The 22,794-nt window shown below is 41.7% G+C and overlaps 1 protein-coding gene across 2 annotated transcripts in view; it reads right to left on the bottom strand.

Annotated features, from left to right (window-relative positions):
• The window catches only part of LOC130367884 (A-kinase anchor protein 8-like), a 92,988-nt gene that overhangs the window by 4,163 nt on the left and 66,031 nt on the right, over positions 1–22,794 (bottom strand). For both annotated transcript variants that reach the window (XM_056570843.1, XM_056570842.1), the window contains exon 13: positions 3,872–4,057. In XM_056570843.1, the coding sequence (XP_056426818.1) occupies positions 3,872–4,057 (186 nt within the window). The remainder of the gene's footprint in view (positions 1–3,871; positions 4,058–22,794) is intronic.

Here is a 22,794-nt window from a genome sequence, read left to right as displayed (position 1 = left end):
TTGGGAATCACTGGCGTAGAATACCCCTATGTCCACCCCTATGCAAATCCCTAATTTAGGCCTCAAATGCACATGGCGCTCTCACTTCGGAGCCCTGTCGTATTTCAAGGCAACAGTTTAGGGTCACATATGGGGTATCGCCGTACTCGGGAGAAATTGCGTTACAAGGTTTGGGGGGCTTTTTCTTCTTTAACCCTTCATGAAAAGGAAATGTTGGGGTCTACACCAGAATGTTAGTGTAAAAATTTTTTATTTTTTACACTAACATGCTGATGTTGCCCTAAACTTTACATTTTCACAAGAGGTAAAAGGGAAAAAAGCCCCCAAAATCTGTAACGCAATTTCTCCCGACTACGGAGATAACCCATATGTGGGCGCAAAGTGCTCTGGGGGCGCACAACAAGGCCCTGAAGGGAGAGCGCACCATGTACATTTGAGGTGATTTGCACAGGGGTGGCTGATTGTTACAGCGGTTTTGACAAACGCAAAAAAAAAACCCCCCACATGTGACCCTATTTCGGAAACGACACCCCTCACGGAATGTAATGAGGGGTGCAGTGAGAATTTACCCCCCACAGGTGTCTGACGGATCTTTGGAACAGTGGTCCGTGAAAATGAAAACTTGTACAGCCCACTGTTCCAAAGATCTGTCAGACACCAGTGGGGGGCAAATGCTCACTGTACCCCTTGTTACGTTCCTCAAGGGGTCTAGTTTCCAAAATGGTATGCCATGTGGTTTTTTTTTGCTGTTCTGGCACCTTGCTCTCAAAAAGCCAAATATGACTCCTTCTCTTCTGAGCATTGTAGTTCGCCCATAGTGCACTTCAGGTCAACTTATGGGGTACCTCCATACTCAGAAGAGATGGGGTTACAAATTTGGGGGGGTATTTTCTGCTTTTAACCCTTGCAAAAATGTGAAATTTGGGGGGAAACACACATTTTAGTGGAAAAAAATTATTATTTTTTTACATATGCAAAAGTCGTGAAACACCTGTGGGGTATTAAGGCTCACTTTATTCCTTGTTATGTTCCTCAAGGGGTCTAGTTTCCAAAATGGTATGCCATGTGAGTTTTTTTTTGCTGTTCTGGCACCATAGGGGCTTCCTAAATGCAACATGCCCCCCAAAAACCATTTCAGAAAAACGTACTCTCCAAAATCCCCTTATCGCTCTTTGCCTTCTGAGCCCTCTACTGCGCCCGCCGAACACTTTACATAGACATATGAGGTATGTGCTTACTCAAGAGAAATTGGGCTACAAATATAAGTATACATTTTCTCCTTTTACCCCTTGTAAAAATTCAAAAATTGGGTCTACAAGAACATGCGAGTGTAAAAAATGAAGATTGTGAATTTTCTCCTTCACTTTGCTTCTATTCCTGTGAAACACCTAAAGGGTTAAAATGATGACTGAATGTCATTTTGAATACTTTGGGGGGTGCAGTATTTATAATGGGGTATTTCTAATATGAAGACCCTTCAAATCCACTTCAAACCTGAACTGGTCCTTGAAAAATAGTGAGTGAAAATTTTGTGAAAAATTGGAAAATTGCTGCTGAACTTTGAAGCCCTCTGGTGTCTTCCAAAAGTAAAAACTCGTCACTTTTATGATGCAAACATAAAGTAGACATATTGTATATGTGAATAAATTTTTTTTTATTTGTAATATACATTTTCCTTACAAGCAGAGAGCTTCAAAGTTAGAAAAATGCAAAATTTTCAAATTTTTCATAAAATTTTAGGATTTTTCACAAGGAAAGGATGCAAGTTACCACAAAAATTTACCACCATGTTAAAGTAGAATATGTCACGAAAAAACTATCTCGGAATCAGAATGATAACTAAAAGCATTCCAGAGTTATTAATGTTTAAAGTGACAGTGGTCAGATGTGCAAAAAACGCTCTGGTCCTTAAGGCCAAAATGGGCTTGGTCCTGAAGGGGTTAAAGAGGCACTGTCATTCTTAAAAACTTTTCATATATTGCAGGACTCATAATATGACATTTCACAATATACACCTGTTAAAAAAATGTTAAATTTTTACCTGAAATTCAAGCTCAAAATAGCCACCACTAGGGGTTGCCTGTCTTTTAGCCAGACTAGTCTAGATTTTACAGCATACTGGATACCGGCCGTAAAGCATACTGGTATCCAGTATAGGAGATTTCTATTTTGTATGCAAAACTACAGATAAAAGATGTGTGGACATGCTGGGAGCTGTAGTTTTAAAACAGCTGGAGGCAACACTGCTCTAACACAGTTATTTTCAAACACTGCAGCTTCAGTTGTTACTAAACTACAACTCCCAGCATGCTGAAATAGTCAAAGCTTTCTCGGACTCCTGAATGACAAAGAAGTTGATCAGACATTCAGGAATCTGTGAAAGATGAATGACACACATAGTGACAGCTATGCTGATTAGCATCCAGCTTTACTAGGAGAAGATAAAACAGATAAAAGTACAGCATTTTTATGAATACATGTTCTATCTAAAAAAATCCTTGCACTAATTTTATAAAGATCTATTCTTATATTTATTAGGGATTGACCGATTATCGGCCGATAATCACGATTTTGGGCATTATCGGTATCGGCAATTACCTTGCCGATAAGCCGATAATGCCCCGCCCCCCCGTGTCGAACCCCCACCGTAGTGCTGGGCGGTATACCGGTATGGATTTTTGCCCATACCGCTATACCGGTCGTGCCCCTCCCCCACCCTCCGAGTCAATAAAAAAAAAAAAAAAAAAAAAAAAAACTTACCCGTAATGGGGGTGGTCCGGGCCATCCATCCTTCTTTCCTGTAGTGTCCGGGGGCGTTCCGGGTGGAGGGTGAACCGGTCCGGGCTGTCCTTCTCCGGGGGTCCTCTTCTCCGGCCTAGTAGGCTGCATAGACGCCGCTACGCAGTGACGTCAGGTGCGTCGCTGCGCACGGGCGTCACTGCGCAGCGGCGTCTATGCAGCGTACTAGGCCGGAGCCTGCCCGGAGTGGAGAAGAGGACCGCTGGAGAAGAAGGACAGCCCGGACCGGTTCACCCTCCACCCGGACACTACAGGAAGGATGGATGGCCCGGACAGGTAGGGGGAGAGAAGCGGGTGGCGGCGGCGGCCTATGGCCCCGCAAAAGCCACTGCAGTGCATTGATTTAAAGCGCCCGCTTTAAATCAATGACCTGCAGCGGTGTCGAGGGGGAATAAATAGCCGATAACTTATACGGATATTCCGGTATAAGTTATCGGCTATCGGCCCTAACCTCCACCGATTATCGGTATCGGCTCTAAAAAAACAGATATCGGTCGATCCCTAATATTTATACCATAATGTCTTCTGATTACTGCAGGCAAGCTCCAAGTATCTTCCTCTGACACAGCATAAAACCTGAGAGGAAAGGGTTACAGAGTAGAGAGTACTGATTGGCTGACTGCACAGGCTTGCTTCTGTGAGGGAGACAGACTGACACGCCCCCTCCAGCCTGCACAATGAAAAAGTAACTCCCCAGCAGATAAATGCTTATATCTCTGGATATATAGGTCCAAGACACATAAAAATTATATGCACATGATCAGGATTGGGTCCTGAGTAACATATCACTTTTTATTTTTTTTGCACTATGACAGGTACGCTTTAATCCTATTAATACCATCTGGTTTTTGCAGGAGACATGCTACAAGAGTTTTAAGAATCTACACCTTAGCAGCTATGGGTGACCTTAATCATTTGCTTAAAAAATTGACGATTTAGGATTCTGACAATGATGTTGGCCCTACAACTGGATTCTGTTCCTACGTGACATTTGAGATTGGTAATCATGGTCCAAGATTTGAAATAATACTCCAATAATTTTTAATTGAATTGAAGACCTTCATAAACTTACTCAAGTGGTTTCCTGCTCAATGACTTGTCCATCACAATCTTCTTTCTCATCCCTTTTGGAGTCGGGGGGAGTACTGCATGGCATCTGCTCCGATTCCTCTGTTTCTGGTACTACCTCTGTGCTGCAGTGACTTCCGATGTCTTCCTCCTCCTCCTCCTCATCATCATTTATGAAGGAGTCTTTGACCTAGGACAGCAATGATGAAGAATTACAAGGTAGTTATGATGTGATGTATCCTATAGGAGATTATTGCTTCTGAATACATTTCAGTGTAAAAGGTTTTATTTTATTTTATTTTTTTTAAAAGGGACACCCCACTCCCTGGCGTTCAGCACATTTAGTTCCGAATGCTGGGTGCGAGCTTCCGGGGTCGCCATGCCCCCTCATGACGTCACGCCCCGCCCCCTGAATGCAAGTCTATAGGAGGGGGCGTGTCGACCACTGGATACACAAGTGTTATCCTCATGTATCTGCTCTCCCCATAGAGGTGCACGGAGGGGACGTGTCGACCACCGGATGCGTTCAGACACATTCCTTATCTCGCGAACAGGGGATAAGACGTTCAGCACCAGAGTTCCACTTCTATATCATCAAGTCCCTGGGGAGATCTCACACGTGTGCTTAATGCTAGATGTCCAAAGACTTTGTATGACCTTATGGCATGTTGTCAAGATGAATGGGCAGCTATACCACCTGCAAGAATTAAGGGCCTCATAGACAACTTTTATAAAACACTGCACACTGTCATTGATGCTAAAGGGGGAAAGACACAGTAATAAGATCTAAGGCCTTACCGATTTTTTGAACAAGGAACATTTTAGGTCTTTGTTGCCATGTTTTGTTTTACAATTTCGCATTTCTCTTATAAGGTACAGTTAAATATAAATTCTACAAGAAATAACAAATGTGTTTTTCCTGTTCACTCATGTTTTTTCAAAAAGTGGTTAATTTATTACCACATCTCCAAGGGTATGCAAACTTTTGAGCATAACTCCTTCAGGACGTAGGGCGTACCTGTACGCCCATCGCCCGATCCCGGTGTTTAAAACGGGGTCACACCGTGACCCCGCATCACACCGGGTCGGTCCCGGCTGCTAATGATAGCCAGGACCCTGGGCTAATACCGTACGGCACCGATCGTTGTGCCGTGCGCTATTAACCCTTTAGATGCGGCGATCAAAGTTGACTGCCGCATCTAAAAATGAAAGTAAACTCTTCCCGGCAGCTCAGTCGGGCTGATCGGGACTATCGCGATAAAATCACAATGTCCCGATCAGCTAGGACGTGTGCTGAGACCCCATTAACTTGCTCCGTCATGTCCGATCGGCGTTTGATTGCTCCAAGCCTGAGCTACAGGCTTGAACAATCAAGCCCCCAGAACGCTGATCCATGCAAAGCTATGGCTTTGCAGGGATCAGAGTAAAAAGATCAGTGTGTGTAGTGTTATAGGTCTCTATGGGAGCTATAACACTGAAGAAAAAAAAAAGTTAAAAAAAAAAAGTTAAAAAAAGGTAATTTGACCCCTTCCCTAATAAAGGTTTGAATCACCCCCTTTTACCTTAAAAAAAAAAAAAAAAAAAAGTCCGAACTATAAAAAATATATCCTTAATTAAACCGCACGGTCAATGGCTTACGCGCAAAAAAATTCCATAGTGTACTTTTGGTCACTTTTTATATCCTGAAAAAAATGAATAAAAAGCGATCAAAAAGTCCGATCAATACAAAAATGGAACTGAAAAACTTCAGAACACGGCGCAAAAAATTAGCCCTCATACCAGCCTGTACGCAGAAAAATAAAAAATAAAAAGTTATAGGGGTTAGATGAGAATTTTTAAAGGTATAAATGTTCCTGCATGTAGTTATGATTTTTTTCCGAAGTAAGACAAAATCAAACCTATATAAGTAGCATATCATTTTAACCGAATGGACCTACAGAATAATGATAAGGTGTTATTTTTATTGAAAAATGTACTGCATAGAAACGGAAGCCCCCAAAATTACAAAATTAAATTTTTTCTTCAATTTTGTCGCACAGTGAATTTGTTTTCCGTTTCGCCATTGATTTTTTGGTAAAATTATTAATGTCACTGTAAAGTAGAATAGGTGGCGCAAAAAATAAGCCATAATATGGAATTTTAGGTGCAAAATTGAAAGAGTTATGATTTTTAGAAGGTGATGAGGAAAAAATGAAAATGCAAAAACGGAAAAACCATGCGTCCTTAAGGGGTTAAATAGTTGAGTGTTCTTTGTATGCACTACATAGAAAATTCAAGAAATTTCTTGCTAAACAGTGGATGTGAATTGGCCTCCAATCTCCCCATATATTGATCCAATCGAGCATCCGTAGAATGTGCTGGTAAAACTAGTGCAGTCCATGAAGGCTGCACCTCACATCAATAGGACTTTAACCCCTTCCCTCTTTGGCCATTTTTCATTTTTGTTTTTTCCTCCTCATCTTCTAAAAATTATAAAACACTTAAAATTTTCCACCTACAGATCCATATGGGGGCTTGTTCTTTGCGCCAACAATTTTACTTTGTAATACCATTAATAATTTCTCCACAAAATCTACGGTGAAACCAGAAAAAAAAAATTGTCATTTATAGCGGCTTCCGTTTATACGCAGTGCAGTTTTTGGTAAAATTGATCCCTTAAATTTATTCTGTAGGTCCATACGGTCGCAAGGATACCCAATTTATATAGGTTTGATTTTATTTTACTTAAAAAAAACAAAACTACATGCTCCAAAATTTGTATGTGTATCTTCTGACCCCTATAACTTTATTTTTCCACATATGGGGCGGTTTGAGGGCTAATTTTTTGCGCCGTGATCTAATGTTTTTATCGGTACCATTTTTGTTTTGATTGGACTCTTTGATTGCTTTTTATACTTTTTTTTTTTTTTTTTTTTTTAGAGTATACAAAATTAACCAAAATTTTCTTATGTACATGCCATTGATATTTTTATAGTTCGGACATTTGCGCACGCGTCGATACCACGTTTGTTTATTTTTGTAACTTTTTTTTTCCAAATAAGTGATTCAAACTTTTTTTTTTTTTTTTTTTTTTTTTTTTTTTTTAGGGAAGGGGTTAAAGGGGTAGTCCAGTGGTGAAAAACTTATCCCCTATCCTAAGGATAGGGGATAAGTTTGAGATCACGGGGGGGTCCGACCGCTGGTGCCCCCCGCGATCTCTCTGTACGGGGCCCCGGCTCTCCGCCGAGATAGCGGGTGTCGACCCCCGCAGGAGGCGGCGGCCGACACGCCCCCTCAATACATCTCAATGGCAGAGCCGGAGATTGCCGAAGGCAGCGCTTCGGCTCTGCCATAGAGTTGTATTGAGGGGGTGCGTCGGCCGCAGCTTCGTGCGGAGGTCAACACGCCCCCTTCCCGCGGGCTGTCGGGGCTCCGTACAGGAGATTGCAGGGGGCCCCAGCGGTCGGACCCCCCGCGATCTGCAACTTATCCCCTATCCTTAAGATAGGGGATAAGTTGTAAACCCCTGAGTCACCACTGGACTACTCCTTTAAATCACTAACTTGTTTTTACCCTTTTTTTTTTGCAATGTTATAGCCCTCATAGGGGACTATAACATGAAATGCCTTGATTGCAGACACTGATCAATGCTATGCCATAGCATAGCATAGATTAGGGTCATCATCGCTCCACTGCTCCTGCCTGCATCTCAGGCATGGAGCAATAGAGCGATGGTCGGACGACATTCACGTCCATTTGTGACAAGAGGTTAAGGGAATTGGTCAAAAAAATGTAATGCTTTTTCTTTTGTTAAAGGTTAAGTGTATGACTATAAATTATATATACATACATATTACACACACACGCGCGCACACACACACACACACACACACACACACACACACACACACACCACAATTTTTCTTGGAAATGTACAAAACAAAAAAACGTTTTTCACTTGTCTCAAAATCATAATTTTCGTATTTCCCACTGTTAACCCCTTTAAAGGGGTACTCCGCCTCTAGACATCTTATCCCCTATCCAAAGGATAGGGGATAAGATGTCAGATCGCCGGGGTCCCGCTGCTGGGGACCCCGGGGATCGCTGCTGCAGCACGCCGCTATCATTACTGCACAGAGCGAGATCGCTCTGCACGTAATGACGGGCAATACAGGGGCCGGAGCATCGTTACATCACAGCTCCGTCCCGGGTGACTTCACGGCCCGCCCTGGTCAATACAAGTCTATGGGAAGGGGGCGTGGCGGTTGTCACGCCCCCTGCCATAGACTAGCATTAAGGGGACGGGCCGTGGTGTCATGAGGGGCGGAGCCATGACATCACGCTGCTCCGGCCCCTGTATCGCCCGTCATTCTGTACAGAGCGAACTCGCTCTGTGCAGTAATGATGGCGGGGTGCCGCATCGGCGATCCCCAGAGTCCCCAGCAGCGGGACCGCGGTGATCTAATATCTTAACCCCTATCCTTTGGATAGGGGATAAGATGCCAGGGGCGGAGTACCCCTTTAAGGACCCCGGGGTTTTCAGTTTTTTCATTTTCGATTTTCCCTCCTTACCTTTAAAAAACCATAACTCTTTCAATTTTGCACCTAAAAATCCATATGATGGCTTTTTTTTTGCGCCTGACGTCAGTCATTCTACCCAAAAATCTATGGCGAAACGGAAACAAAACTCATTGAGAGACAAAATTGAAAAAAATACGCCATTTTGTAAATTTTGGGGGCTTCCATTTCTACACAGTACATTTTTCGGAAAAAAATGACACCTTCTCTTTATTCTGTAGGTCCATACATTTAAAATGATACCCTACTTATATAGGTTTGATTTTGTCGCACTTCTGGAAAAAATCATAACTACATGCAGGAAAATTTATATGTTTAAAATTGACATCTTCTGACCCCTATAAATTATAAATTTTTAAGCGTATGGGGCGGTATGAGGGCTCATTTTTTGCACAGTGATCTGAAGTTTTTAGCGGTACCATTTTTGCATTGATAGGACTTATTGATAATTTTTATATGATATAAAAAGTGACCAAAAATGCACTATTTTGGACTTTTTTTTGCCCGTACGCCATTGACCATATATTTTTATAATTCGGACCTTTCCGCACACGGCGATACCACATATGTTTATTTTTATTTACACTTTTTTTTTTTTATGGGAAAAGGGGGGTGATTCAAACTTATTAGGGAAGGGGTTAAATGATCTTTATTCCCTTTTTTTCCACTTTTTTTTGCAGTGTCATAGCTCCCATAGGGACCTATAACACTGCACACACTGATCTTATATATTGATCAGTGGTTTCTCACAAGGGAGGAGACCCTCCTCGTGTCCTACAGCTGTTCGGGACGCCGTGATTTCGCCGTGGCGATCTCGAACAGCTCCCTGAGCTAACCGGCGGTGATTTAGTTTCACTTTAGACGAGGCGTTCAACTTTGAACGTCGCATCTAAAGGGTTAATAGCGCGTGGCATCAATGCCTCGCGCTATTAGCCACGGGTCCCGGCCGTGCCCGACCCGCTATAGAAACGGACTCAGGACGTACAGGTACGCGCTGGGTCCTTAACAGGTTAACCAGCAGAAGGAGTTAACATGACAAGAAGGCAACTAACTTGACTGCTGAATATTTGACCTTGCCCCCTTTCCCTGCTGATGATCACACCTCCCTTCCTCTGTTGTCTTTGTGCAAAAAAGGAGGGGTGGGGTGTTGTGTAGTTTTTTTCTTCAATTCCACTGTGCCGTGCCATTTTGCTGGTGTCTGCACAGTGGTAAAGTAAAGCAGCTAAAGACTATGGGTGTACCCATATATGGCAAACCTGCTGCAGATTTCCCATCCAGTTTTTGCATGTACCTGCAGAATATTACAGTACCAGCAAAATGGAAAACATTTTAACAGATCTCATCCAGATTCTGCAGAATGAACATTACTGTCGGGTGTCAGCTACAGCCAGCCGTCACACAGCCACCATGCATGTATAGCAGTTGGGCAAGAACAGGTTAAAAAATGAATAGCTCACAATATAGTGTAAACTACTGGGGGAGGGGGTATGAAAGCTATTAAAGCTTTAAAACTGAAGAAACAAGGGCAGGCCAGGAGAGGACTCTGTCTGTGTCACTAACACTAAACAGCCTGAAATTCTCCCATCCATCTCCTCTTTCTAATGCTCTGTCTGCCCACTTTCCTTCTTCATTCCCCGGCTGCTCCTTTGACACACCAGGCGCCCTGTGTTGGCATAGGGACTTCGAGAAAATTACATCTGGCTCCCTCTTTAATTTCACATAGGATGTGTTATGCACATGTACAATAAGCAGAAAGTAGTACAAGAAAAAAACTTTTTGGGAGCGGTGTACTAATCCTTCCGTTGGTAACACTTTTGAATGAATAAAATTCACACTTACACTTGGTGAGTGGTTACTAGAACCACTCACACAATTTCAAAAGCCCGTAGATACAACCAGTGATCTCTTATATCAGTCCTTTCTCCGCATCAATCCTCCTCAGCAAGTGACTCGTCACTCCGAATAATATAATGAAGAAACACAAAAACTAATATAGGAGAGCGGACAGGATCGATATTCATATGCAGCCACTTTACAACTTTCCAAGCGCAATTTTACTTACTTCGGCGAGAGGGTTTTTTTCGTCCTTAAACCCCCCTCAATCCGGCTAGCCTTCGAACAAGTTTGTTTCCACCACGCCGTCCAGATATATGGCACACCGTCAATCGATCACTTCTTTTTCGGATCCGTCCGAAATTTTTCTTTAAAATCACTGCAATGCACTTAACTTCATTCAAAATAATAATTTATTTCATAATCCATACAATCCGACGCGTTGCGGGGAGAAAATTCCCCTTCCTCAGGGATACCTATTCCTAATACAATTACTACTTTTATATGGATCTATGACCCCATGTTCACCCGGAAACAATTGTCCATTGGACGAAACATTAAAATACCAAAAATTTCTATTTTCTTTATACTCGCTCAATACATTCATTAAAACCATTCGGAATCAATGAATTTAGTTTAAAAATATAAAAACTTTCTCTCCTACATAAAGTGGAGAATCTACATAAACTTTCCGCTATCTGCTCCACGGGAATCACCCGTAGCAACCCTGGGTCTGCATTATGATGTGTTAAAAAATGACGGGAAACACTATGCTTTAAATATTTATGCTTGATATTAAATCTATGCGAATTTATTCTTTTTCGAAGTGTTTGAGATGTGCGGCCCACATATTGGGTCCCACACGGACATTCGAGCACATAAATGACAAAATTGCTAGCACAATTTAATCTGGATTTTATAGGGATTTCCTCACCAGTGGACGCACTTTTTATTTTCTGTTTCCCGTTTTCTATATGTGAACAGGTACCACATCTCTTTTCGTTACATCTAAACGATCCTTTCAATGTTTCTTGTTCTTTTTTTGTTTTTTTATTCATTATATTTGTATTTAATCTAGGGTATGAAGGTGCAATTTCTTGTGCAACTGTTTTTGCTCGCCTATAAATGAACTTTAGCCTGAATTCATTAGTTCCTAGAGCTTCTTTTAAAAAAGGGTCTTGTTGTAATATATCCCAATTTAAAAAAAAAATAATTTCTATTTTTTTGGCATCTCTAGAATAACGAGATACAAATGCTGTACAATAATTTCTTTTTTTCTCATTTTTATCTTTTTTCTTATAGTTTAGACTTTGTTTTTTTATTAGATCTGTTCTTACGATAAGATCTGCTTTTTTTCTAGCACCTTCAACAATTGATAAGGGATAACCCTTATCTAGAAATCTATTCTCTATTAATTTAGCTTGATTTTCATAACATTTATTTTCAATAGATTTAAAGTGCGTGCGAGTATTAATTTTATTTTATTTTATATATATTTCTAAATCCAAAAAAGTAATATTTTCTTTATCTATATGTTCAGTAAATTTAAGGCCCCATTGATTATTTTTTAATTTATTAAAAAACTCATAGAAACTATTTTTACTCCCTTCCCAAATTAAAATCAAATCGTCTATATATCTTTTGTAAAATTTTATATGTTTATAGTAAGGACTGTTCTCTATGCACATTTTTTCTACTTTTCCCATATAAAGATTTGCGAAAACTGGTGCGCATTTCGCGCCCATCGCAGTTCCGTGATATTAAATAAAAAACTGATCCTCAAATGTAAAATAATTATGACTTAAAATGAAACTCAAACTTTTTACTATAAAATCCTTCTGACCGTCCGGCGTTAAGATATCCATATCCAACATTTCTTTGATGACTCTCACTCCTAGGTCCTGTGGGATATTCGAATAGAGAGATACTACATCCATTGTAATTTACCACAAATTTTCACTCCAATCATATTCCTGTAAATATCCCAATAATTGTCCTGAATCTCTCAGGTACGATGGGAGAGATGTGACATAATTTTGTAAGATGCGATCCACATATTCTCCCAACCTACTTGTGAGGGAATTTACTCCCGCAATTATAGGTCTTCCAGGAGGACAAAGGGGATTTTTTTGCAATTTTGGGAGAAAGTAAAAAGATTTTGAATCAATATATAATCTTTTTCGTTTTTATTCAGTACTCCCTTCTCTGTACCTTCCTGTATTAATATTTCTAATTCTTTTCTAAATTTTGGTAACGGATCTGAGGGTAATTTTGTATAATACATTTCATCTTCAATAATTCTTAGAGATTCATCGCAATAGTAATTTTTGTTCATTATAACAATTCCCCCCCCCCCTTATCCGCTTTTTTTTATTACTATTTCTCGATTTTCTTTGAGCGATCTTATTTTCCTCTCTTTTTCTAACATTTTATGTTCTTTCTCCCATCTGATCGTTGCACGAGAACCCTCATTTTCTACCTCCAATTTTCGTAAATCATTGAGCACCATCTCATAAACTTATTTGAAGTCTATTTGGATTTAAATGAATTTATAAGAAAATTGACTTTAATAAGGTTTTTTCAAATAAAAAATAAAGGAAATAAGGATTCAATACCAATTTTTTCAGTAGATAGGGACAAATTTACGGAACAATATAAAGAAGATTATGAGATTCTGACAGAATCTCTTCTTAATGAGCCGTTAGAGTATGTATTAAAAAAAAGATCAAATTTTTTCCCACACAGAGTAGAGGGAATTTTATTGAAACTTTTTATGAGATGGTGCTCAATGATTTACGAAAATTGGAGGTAGAAAATGAGGGTTCTCGTGCAATGATCAGATGGGAGAAAGAACATAAAATGTTAGAAAAAGAGAGGAAAATAATAAGATCGCTCAAAGAAAATCGAGAAATAGTAATAAAAAAAAGCGGATAAGGGAGGGGGGGGGGGAATTGTTATAATGAACAAAAATTACTATTGCGATGAATCTCTAAGAATTATTGAAGATGAAATGTATTATAAAAAATTACCCTCAGATCCGTTACCAAAATTTAGAAAAGAATTAGAAATATTAATACAGGAAGGTACAGAGAAGGGAGTACTGAATAAAAACGAAAAAGATTATATATTGATTCAAAATCCAGCTACCCCCTATTTTTACTTTCTCCCAAAATTGCAAAAAAATCCCCTTTGTCCTCCTGGAAGACCTATAATTGCGGGAGTAAATTCCCTCACAAGTAGGTTGGGAGAATATGTGGATCGCATCTTACAAAATTATGTCACATCTCTCCCATCGTACCTGAGAGATTCAGGACAATTATTGGGATATTTACAGGAATATGATTGGACTGAAAATTTGTGGTCAATTACAATGGATGGAGTATCTCTCTATTCGAATATCCCACAGGAACTAGGAGTGAGAGTCAAAGAAATGTTGGATATGGATATCTTAATGCCGGACGGTCAGAAGGATTTTATAGTAAAAAGTTTGAGTTTCATTTTAAGTCATAATTATTTTACATTTGAGGATCAGTTTTTTATTCAACATCACGGAACTGCGATGGGCGCGAAATGCGCATCAGTTTTCGCAAATCTTTATATGGGAAAAGTAGAAGAAATGTGCATAGAGAACAGTCCTTACTATAAACATATAAAATTTTACAAAAGATATATAGACGATTTGATTTTAATTTGGGAAGGGAGTAAAAATAGTTTCTATGAGTTTTTTAATGAATTAAATAATAATCAATGGGGCCTTAAATTTACTGAACATATAGATAAAGAAAATATTAACTTTTTTGGATTTAGAAATATATATAAAATAAAATTAATACTCGCACGCACTTTAAAACTATTGACTCGAATGGCTATCTGGATTTTAAAAGCTGTCATCAAAAAAATTGGAAGGTGAATATTCCGTTCGGACAACTAAACAGAATAAAAAGAAACTGTTCTGAAAATAAATGTTATGAAAATCAAGCTAAATTAATAGAGAATAGATTTCTAGATAAGGGTTATCCCTTATCAATTGTTGAAAGGCGCTAGAAAAAAAGCAGATCTTATCGTAAGAACAGATCTAATAAAAAAAACAGTCTAAACTATAAGAAAAAAGATAAAAATGAGAAAAAAAATAAATTATTGTACAGCATTTGTATCTCGTTTTTCTAGAGATGCCAAAAAAAATAGAAATTTTTTTTTTTTTTCATTGGGATATATTACAACAAGACCCTTTTTTAAAAGAAGCTCTAGGAACTAATGAATTCAGGCCAAAGTTCATTTATAGGCAGACAAAAACAGTTGCACAAGAAATTGCACCTTCATACCCTAGATTAAATACAAATATAATGAATAAAAAAACAAAAAAAGAACAAGAAACATTGAAAGGATCGTTTAGATGTAACGAAAAGAGATGTGGTACCTGTTCACATATAGAAAACGGGAAACAGAAAATAAAAAGTGCGTCCACTGGTGAGGAAATCCCTATAAAATCCAGATTAAATTGTGCTAGCAATTTTGTCATTTATGTGCTCGAATGTCCGTGTGGGACCCAATATGTGGGCCGCACATCTCAAACACGTCGAAAAAGAATAAATTTGCGTAGATTTAATATCAAGCATAAATATTTAAAGCATAGTGTTTCCCGTCATTTTTTAACACATCATAATGCAGACCCAGGGTTGCTACGGGTGATTCCCGTGGAGCAGATAGCGGAAAGTTTACGTAGATTCTCCACTTTATGTAGGAGAGAAAGTTTTTATATTTTTAAACTAAATACATTGATTCCGAATGGTTTTAATGAATGTATTGAGCGAGTATAAAGAAAATAGAAAATTTTGGGTATTTTAATGTTTCGTCCAATGGACAATTGTTTCCGGGTGAACATGGGGTCATAGATCCATATAAAAGTAGTAATTTTATTAGGAATAGGTATCCCTGAGGAAGGGGAATTTTCTCCCCGCAACGCGTCGGATTGTATGGATTATGAAATAAATTATTATTTTGAATGAAGTTAAGTGCATTGCAGTGATTTTAAAGAAAAATTTCGGACGGATCCGAAAAAGAAGTGATCGATTGACGGTGTGCCATATATCTGGACGGCGTGGTGGAAACAAACTAGTTCGAAGGCTAGCCGGATTGAGGGGGGTTTAAGGACGAAAAAAAACCTCTCGCCGAAGTAAAATTGCGCTTGGAAAGTTGTAAAGTGGCTGCATATGAATATCGATCCTGTCCGCTCTCCTATATTTGTTTTTGTGTTTCTACATGTCCAATAAGCAATCTATGCCTTCACAGCTAATCTCTATGGGACACTCTCCCTCCTTACTTTCTTATGACCTGCCATATAGCGTCTGTGTAGGAGTCATGATGTGACACACTACACAGACACTATAGTAAAGGCAACCCAGTGCATACTTTATTAATAACAAAAAATTTATTTTTCTACTTACTGTAAAAGCTTTCTTGGAGGATCCATTGGGGGGGGGGGGGCACAGGAACCATGGGTATATCTTGCTGCCACTAGGAGGCTGCCACTAGGCAACATAAACGGCTCTAAGCTAATCAGTTTAGTCCCAAAGCAGTAGAAGACCGAAAGAAAACAGAAGCTGTTGTCCATAGGATAACGCAGACAAAAACAAAACGATGAATCCCCTGACAGACAACCAAACCGTAGAAAAACAAAAACAACAACAAATGGGTGGGTTCTGTGTCCCCCAATGGGTCCTCTGAGAAACAGATTTTACGGTAAGTAGAAAAATCTATTTTTCTCAGTCGGCTCCATTGGGGGACACAGGAACAGTGGGACCAAAGCAGTCCACAGTGTGGGATAGAAACCAAACCAGAGGAATCAGGCGGAAGGCTGAGTCACTGCCGCCTGTAACAACTTTCGACCCAAACTGGCGACAGAAGACGCAAATGTGTGCGCCTGAATTTTGTGAACGTTTGCAAGGAGAACCAAGGGGCCGCCTTACAGACTTGTAAAGACCAAGACCTGTTACGGAGAGCCCAGGAGGCAACAACAGAACAAGTGGAATGAGCTGTAACCCTGAAGGGCGGGTCCTTCCCCTTGCAACAATATGTTTCCGATATGGCAGATTGGATCCACTGCGAGATGGTCGCCTTAGAAGCAGGAAGCCCCTTGCGACAACCTCCCGGGAGAACAAAGAAGGAATCACTCCAGCGGAAGGAGGAGGTGACAGAAAGGTATATCCGAATAGCTCAGACCACATCAAGACAGTGGAGCGAGCGCTTCCGAGGGTGGGACAGGGCTGGGCAAAAAGGAGGGGAGTACGATTCCTCGTTCAGGAGGAAGGAGGAGACTACCTTTGGCAAAAAGGAAGGAACTGGTCCAAAAATAGACCATGTCCGGATGCACAACTAGTAATGGAAACCGGCAGGAGAGAGCAGCCAACTCAGACACTCCGAATGGATTTAACCGTAATCAGGAAGGCCACCTTCCAGGAAAGGGTGAGAAGAGGAATTTGAATGAGGTTCAAATGGAGGTTCCCAAGGTGGGGTTGGGGACCTGTATGGCAGAGTCACATGAGCCACTCCCTGCAGAAAAGTGGGGACGCAAAGTTGGAAGCCAGGGAAAGCTGGAAAAGGATGGAAAGAGCTGACACCTGGCCCTTAAGGGAACCGAGTGCCAAACGCTGGTCCAAACGCCAAGAAAGTGCGGAAAAGAAAAAACAACCACAGAGAAAGACTGAGACTCACGCCACCTGACGTAGGCCCACCAGGTACAGTGATCAATCCTAGTGGAGGATGGCTTGCGAGCTCTGAGCATGGTACTGATAACCTGGGGGGGGGGGGGGGGGGGGGAACTCCCGAGCCCTTAAAACCGTGGTTTCAACTGCCATGCCATTAAATACAGTAATACAGTGACGGTAAATTAGGGCGGCAGAGGGGACCCTGAGAGAGCAAGTTGGGTCAAGCTGTAAGAAAGTGGTACGTCTGACCAGGCGAACAACGTCGGCATACCACGCCCTTCTGGGCCAGTCCGGGGCCACGAGAATTGCAGAGACGACTTCTGGCTTTAGCTTCCTTACGACCCTGGGAAGGAGGGGAAGCAGAGGAAAGAGATTGGGAAGGGCGAATAGTGACCAAGGGATTACCAGCACATTGTTGGCAAGGGCCAGAGGTTCAGGAGACTTTGCGACGAACTTGTCTGCTTTGCCAAAACACGAAGAGGTCCACGTCCGGGGTCCCCCAAGGTTTGCAAATCTCCTCTGGATGGAGAGACCATTGCCCTGGGTCGGTGAAGGAGCGGCTGAGGAAGTCCACCTCCCAATTGTCCACCCCGGAATGTGAATTGCCGAAATGGGTGGAACTCCAAGATCCAGCGCAGGATCATTGAGACTTCTGCCATCACCGATGAGCTGCAAGTGCCTCCCTGGCAATTGATATATGCCACAGCCGTGGCATTGGCCCAGACAAAATACCTTGGCGAAGCTGAGAGGCCCAGATGGCCAGAGCCTTGAAGACCCAAGTGGAAGAAAAAGTCAAGGGAAAAGATAAACCCGCTGCTTTAAAAGCGAATTTGGCAAGATTTTCTATTTTCTTGTTAGCAAGGGCAGTGTTGTAGACCTAGAGAGTTGAGAAACCGGAGGGTCTACTTAAGGTGGAGTCAACCACTTCAAGATCAAGTCCTGAGAGAACGGAAACAACCCTCTGCAACTTCTTGTTCTCTTGGAAAGGTTTTTCAGGGTGTTTCCAAGCCGCATCCAGGAGGGAGTCTAATTCAGTGTGAGGGCTGAAGACCTTGGGGTGCGTCTGGAGCGGCGAAAGGAGACTTCAGGAGTGGGATCCAAAGTTCCAGGGTCCAGTAAATTGAAAGTGTTTAAATGGCTGACACTAAACTGTCCACCATGTCAGACACGTTAGTCTGGTCCTCCGTATCCGAGGAAGAGTCAGACACCTCATCCGCCAACTCGCCAGGAGATCGAGAGGATGCAGTAGTAGTTTTGGACTAAGGTGTGGGAGATCTAGAACGGGAAGGTGGAGACCCGGAACGGTCGCTGGGAGAACGACCATGGGACGGGGGTGTCACCGGGAGGCCGGAGACACAGAGTGAGACAGGCAGAAAGGGGACCTGAAGGAATCAGATGACAGGACCTTAGGGCATTTGGAACGCCTGGAAGGGGGATCAGAGAGACTGAGCAGTCGTCTTGGAAAGAAGGTCACAATGAGGATCGCTCCAAAACGGTGACCACTGACCGTGAGACCCGTGCCAGGTCGAAATGGACTGGGAAAGGGAGGGGACCCATTCTGGGGTAGTAGCAGAAACCGCCCGTTTTGAGGGGTTATCCTGGGCAGGGGGCACAGGAGGGTTGGGTCGCAAGGTAAAACAGGCAGGACAAGTTACCTCAGCGGAAAAGCCAAGCATCTTCGATTTGCAGCCCACAAATGAATAGTAAGTGACTAGGGCTGAAGCCACCTGTCTGGTGGGAAAATCAGGTCCGGGGTCAGACATAGCACTAGTGAGACGTCAGCAAAGAAAAAAAATTGGAGCAATCTCACTCAGGTTCCTGTGTCCTGTAGAGGGAGCTGGAGGAGCAGAAGTACACAGCAGTGCAGCAGTCAATCAGCCAAGAGGAAAGAGAGTGATAGACCAGCAGAAGCCTGAGGAGGTGGAGCCCGAGGGGAGTAGCATGGCCCCCAGGGAAATGATTGGAGCAGGGATGGGGGGGTAATGGCAATAACCCCTAAAGCACGCAAACCGCACTGATAGGTAGGGGGGGTGTCGGGGGTTAATAACTCATTTATGAATTATTATGGTCACCACAATATGAAAAATATTATGTCCGTTATAAATTGCCAAAAATATACAAACAATGCAATTCACCATATCTGGGCCCGACTATTTTCCCAGATATGAGTTCTATAGTAGTGGTAAAGTAACTTTTGCAATATAATAAAATAATAACACAGTTATTATAAAAATAAGTACATTTATTTGTTACAGTTGATTAACTTTAAGGAGAGTAATACAAACAGACGATGATAATATCAATAAAAAGATATAAAGAAAATAGCAATGACCTATTGTCAGATTTAAACTATGATGTATTAGTAAGTTAACTAACAACATTAAACTTGGTGACAGAAGTTCAGATATCCGTATATTACTTTGTGTGGAGATAGAGATGAGTGAACTTACAGTAAATTCGATTCGTCACAAACTTCTCGGCTTGGCAGTTGATAATTATCCTGCGTAAATTAGTTCAGCCTTCAGGTGCTCCGGTGGGCTGGAAAAGGTGGATACATTCCTAGGAAAGAGTCTCCTAGGACTGTATCCACCTTTTCCAGCCCATCAGAGCACCTGAAAGCTTAACTTATTTATGCAGGAAAAGTCATCAACTGCCGAGCCGAGAAGTTTGTGATGAATCGAATTTACTGTAAGGTCGCTCATCTCTATGTGGAGATCATCACCTTATATGATATCATCTCTAGATATATAAAATGGGAATAAACCCCGCCCAGTCCTAACCGCAGCTTTCCCTGGTAAGATACAGTATTTATTTATACTATTTATCAGGAAAAACCTAAATAAATTTTTCCTCGTGGCAATAATTATTATGTCATGTATACAAGCAGAGTGGGATCACAACAGACTATGCTTTATATGCAATATGATTATCGCATTAATCCCCATAAGACACCCCGTTCATCTGCAGTAGAAGGGGGTGGCTTATAAACTAATGTTACCATCTCACAATTGAATATAAAAATTTTATAAGCCGTCTGCTCATAAACATGAAATAACTGTCCCCATTAAAATTAGGTAACTTAAATAAGAAACCTGTGTATCTTACCAAGAGCACTTCTAAATAAAAGAAAGATGGCTGCACGGATCCCATGGGAATGCCTGTATTCATAACCGTTGAGTAGGGAAGAATGGGCTTATGGACTAAAGTATTTCTCCCTGACTCTTCATGGCTCCGCCCCTTCAGGTAGCCTTTGTGATGAGGATGGGTCCCTCTGTCTGTATGGCTGTGTCTCTGAGTCTGTGTTCTTGGACGTCTGTCACCTGTAAGTCTCCCTGTCCTGCTTTTAGCTTGTCTCCTATCTAAAAGATCCACCCCCCACAATTTCAGATCATCCAATAATGATTGGTGGCTGTGTATATGGAGATCAGGGCAAGTCACATGTCTAGTCTCATGACATCACAGCTAATCATTAATTTACTCTTTATATACTAAGTGATAAAATTCACCATAAGGGGTAGAGGGTAGAGGGTAGAGGGTAGAGGGTAGAGGGTAGAGGGTAGAGGGTAGAGGGTAGAGGGTAGAGGGTAGAGGGTAGAGGGTAGAGGGTAGAGGGTAGAGGGTAGAGGGTAGAGGGTAGAGGGTAGAGGGTAGAGGGTAGAGGGTAGAGGGTAGAGGGTAGAGGGTAGAGGGTAGAGGGTAGAGGGTAGAGGGTAGAGGGTAGAGGGTAGAGGGTAGAGGGTAGAGGGTAGAGGGTAGAGGGTAGAGGGTAGAGGGTAGAGGGTAGAGGGTAGAGGGTAGAGGGTAGAGGGTAGAGGGTAGAGGGTAGAGGGTAGAGGGTAGAGGGTAGAGGGTAGAGGGTAGAGGGTAGAGGGTAGAGGGTAGAGGGTAGAGGGTAGAGGGTAGAGGGTAGAGGGTAGAGGGTAGAGGGTAGAGGGTAGAGGGTAGAGGGTAGAGGGTAGAGGGTAGAGGGTAGAGGGTAGAGGGTAGAGGGTAGAGGGTAGAGGGTAGAGGGTAGAGGGTAGAGGGTAGAGGGTAGAGGGTAGAGGGTAGAGGGTAGAGGGTAGAGGGTAGAGGGTAGAGGGTAGAGGGTAGAGGGTAGAGGGTAGAGGGTAGAGGGTAGAGGGTAGAGGGTAGAGGGTAGAGGGTAGAGGGTAGAGGGTAGAGGGTAGAGGGTAGAGGGTAGAGGGTAGAGGGTAGAGGGTAGAGGGTAGAGGGTAGAGGGTAGAGGGTAGAGGGTAGAGGGTAGAGGGTAGAGGGTAGAGGGTAGAGGGTAGAGGGTAGAGGGTAGAGGGTAGAGGGTAGAGGGTAGAGGGTAGAGGGTAGAGGGTAGAGGGTAGAGGGTAGAGGGTAGAGGGTAGAGGGTAGAGGGTAGAGGGTAGAGGGTAGAGGGTAGAGGGTAGAGGGTAGAGGGTAGAGGGTAGAGGGTAGAGGGTAGAGGGTAGAGGGTAGAGGGTAGAGGGTAGAGGGTAGAGGGTAGAGGGTAGAGGGTAGAGGGTAGAGGGTAGAGGGTAGAGGGTAGAGGGTAGAGGGTAGAGGGTAGAGGGTAGAGGGTAGAGGGTAGAGGTAGGGTAGAGGGTAGAGGGTAGAGGGTAGAGGGTAGAGGGTAGAGGGTAGAGGGTAGAGGGTAGAGGGTAGAGGGTAGAGGGTAGAGGGTAGAGGGTAGAGGGTAGAGGATAGAGATAGAGATAGAGATAGAGGATAGAGATAGAGATAGAGATAGAGATAGAGATAGAGATAGAGATAGAGATAGAGATAGAGATAGAGATAGAGATAGAGATAGAGATAGAGATAGAGATAGAGATAGAGATAGAGATAGAGATAGAGATAGAGATAGAGATAGAGATAGAGATAGAGATAGAGATAGAGATAGAGATAGAGATAGAGATAGAGATAGAGATAGAGATAGAGATAGAGATAGAGATAGAGATAGAGATAGAGATAGAGATAGAGATAGAGATAGAGATAGAGATAGAGATAGAGATAGAGATAGAGATAGAGATAGAGATAGAGATAGAGATAGAGATAGAGATAGAGATAGAGATAGAGATAGAGATAGAGATAGAGATAGAGATAGAGATAGAGATAGAGATAGAGATAGAGATAGAGATAGAGATAGAGATAGAGATAGAGATAGAGATAGAGATAGAGATAGAGATAGAGATAGAGATAGAGATAGAGATAGAGATAGAGATAGAGATAGAGATAGAGATAGAGATAGAGATAGAGATAGAGATAGAGATAGAGATAGAGATAGAGATAGAGATAGAGATAGAGATAGAGATAGAGATAGAGATAGAGATAGAGATAGAGATAGAGATAGAGATAGAGATAGAGATAGAGATAGAGATAGAGATAGAGATAGAGATAGAGATAGAGATAGAGATAGAGATAGAGATAGAGATAGAGATAGAGATAGAGATAGAGATAGAGATAGAGATAGAGATAGAGATAGAGATAGAGATAGAGATAGAGATAGAGATAGAGATAGAGATAGAGATAGAGATAGAGATAGAGATAGAGATAGAGATAGAGATAGAGATAGAGATAGAGATAGAGATAGAGATAGAGATAGAGATAGAGATAGAGATAGAGATAGAGATAGAGATAGAGATAGAGATAGAGATAGAGATAGAGATAGAGATAGAGATAGAGATAGAGATAGAGATAGAGATAGAGATAGAGATAGAGATAGAGATAGAGATAGAGATAGAGAGATAGAGATAGAGATAGAGATAGAGATAGAGATAGAGATAGAGATAGAGATAGAGATAGAGATAGAGATAGAGATAGAGATAGAGATAGAGATAGAGATAGAGATAGAGATAGAGATAGA

This window comes from Hyla sarda, chromosome 4, assembly GCF_029499605.1.
Source record: "Hyla sarda isolate aHylSar1 chromosome 4, aHylSar1.hap1, whole genome shotgun sequence".
Lineage (NCBI taxonomy): Eukaryota > Metazoa > Chordata > Amphibia > Anura > Hylidae > Hyla > Hyla sarda.
This window is presented reverse-complemented; position numbering and strand designations above follow the sequence as displayed.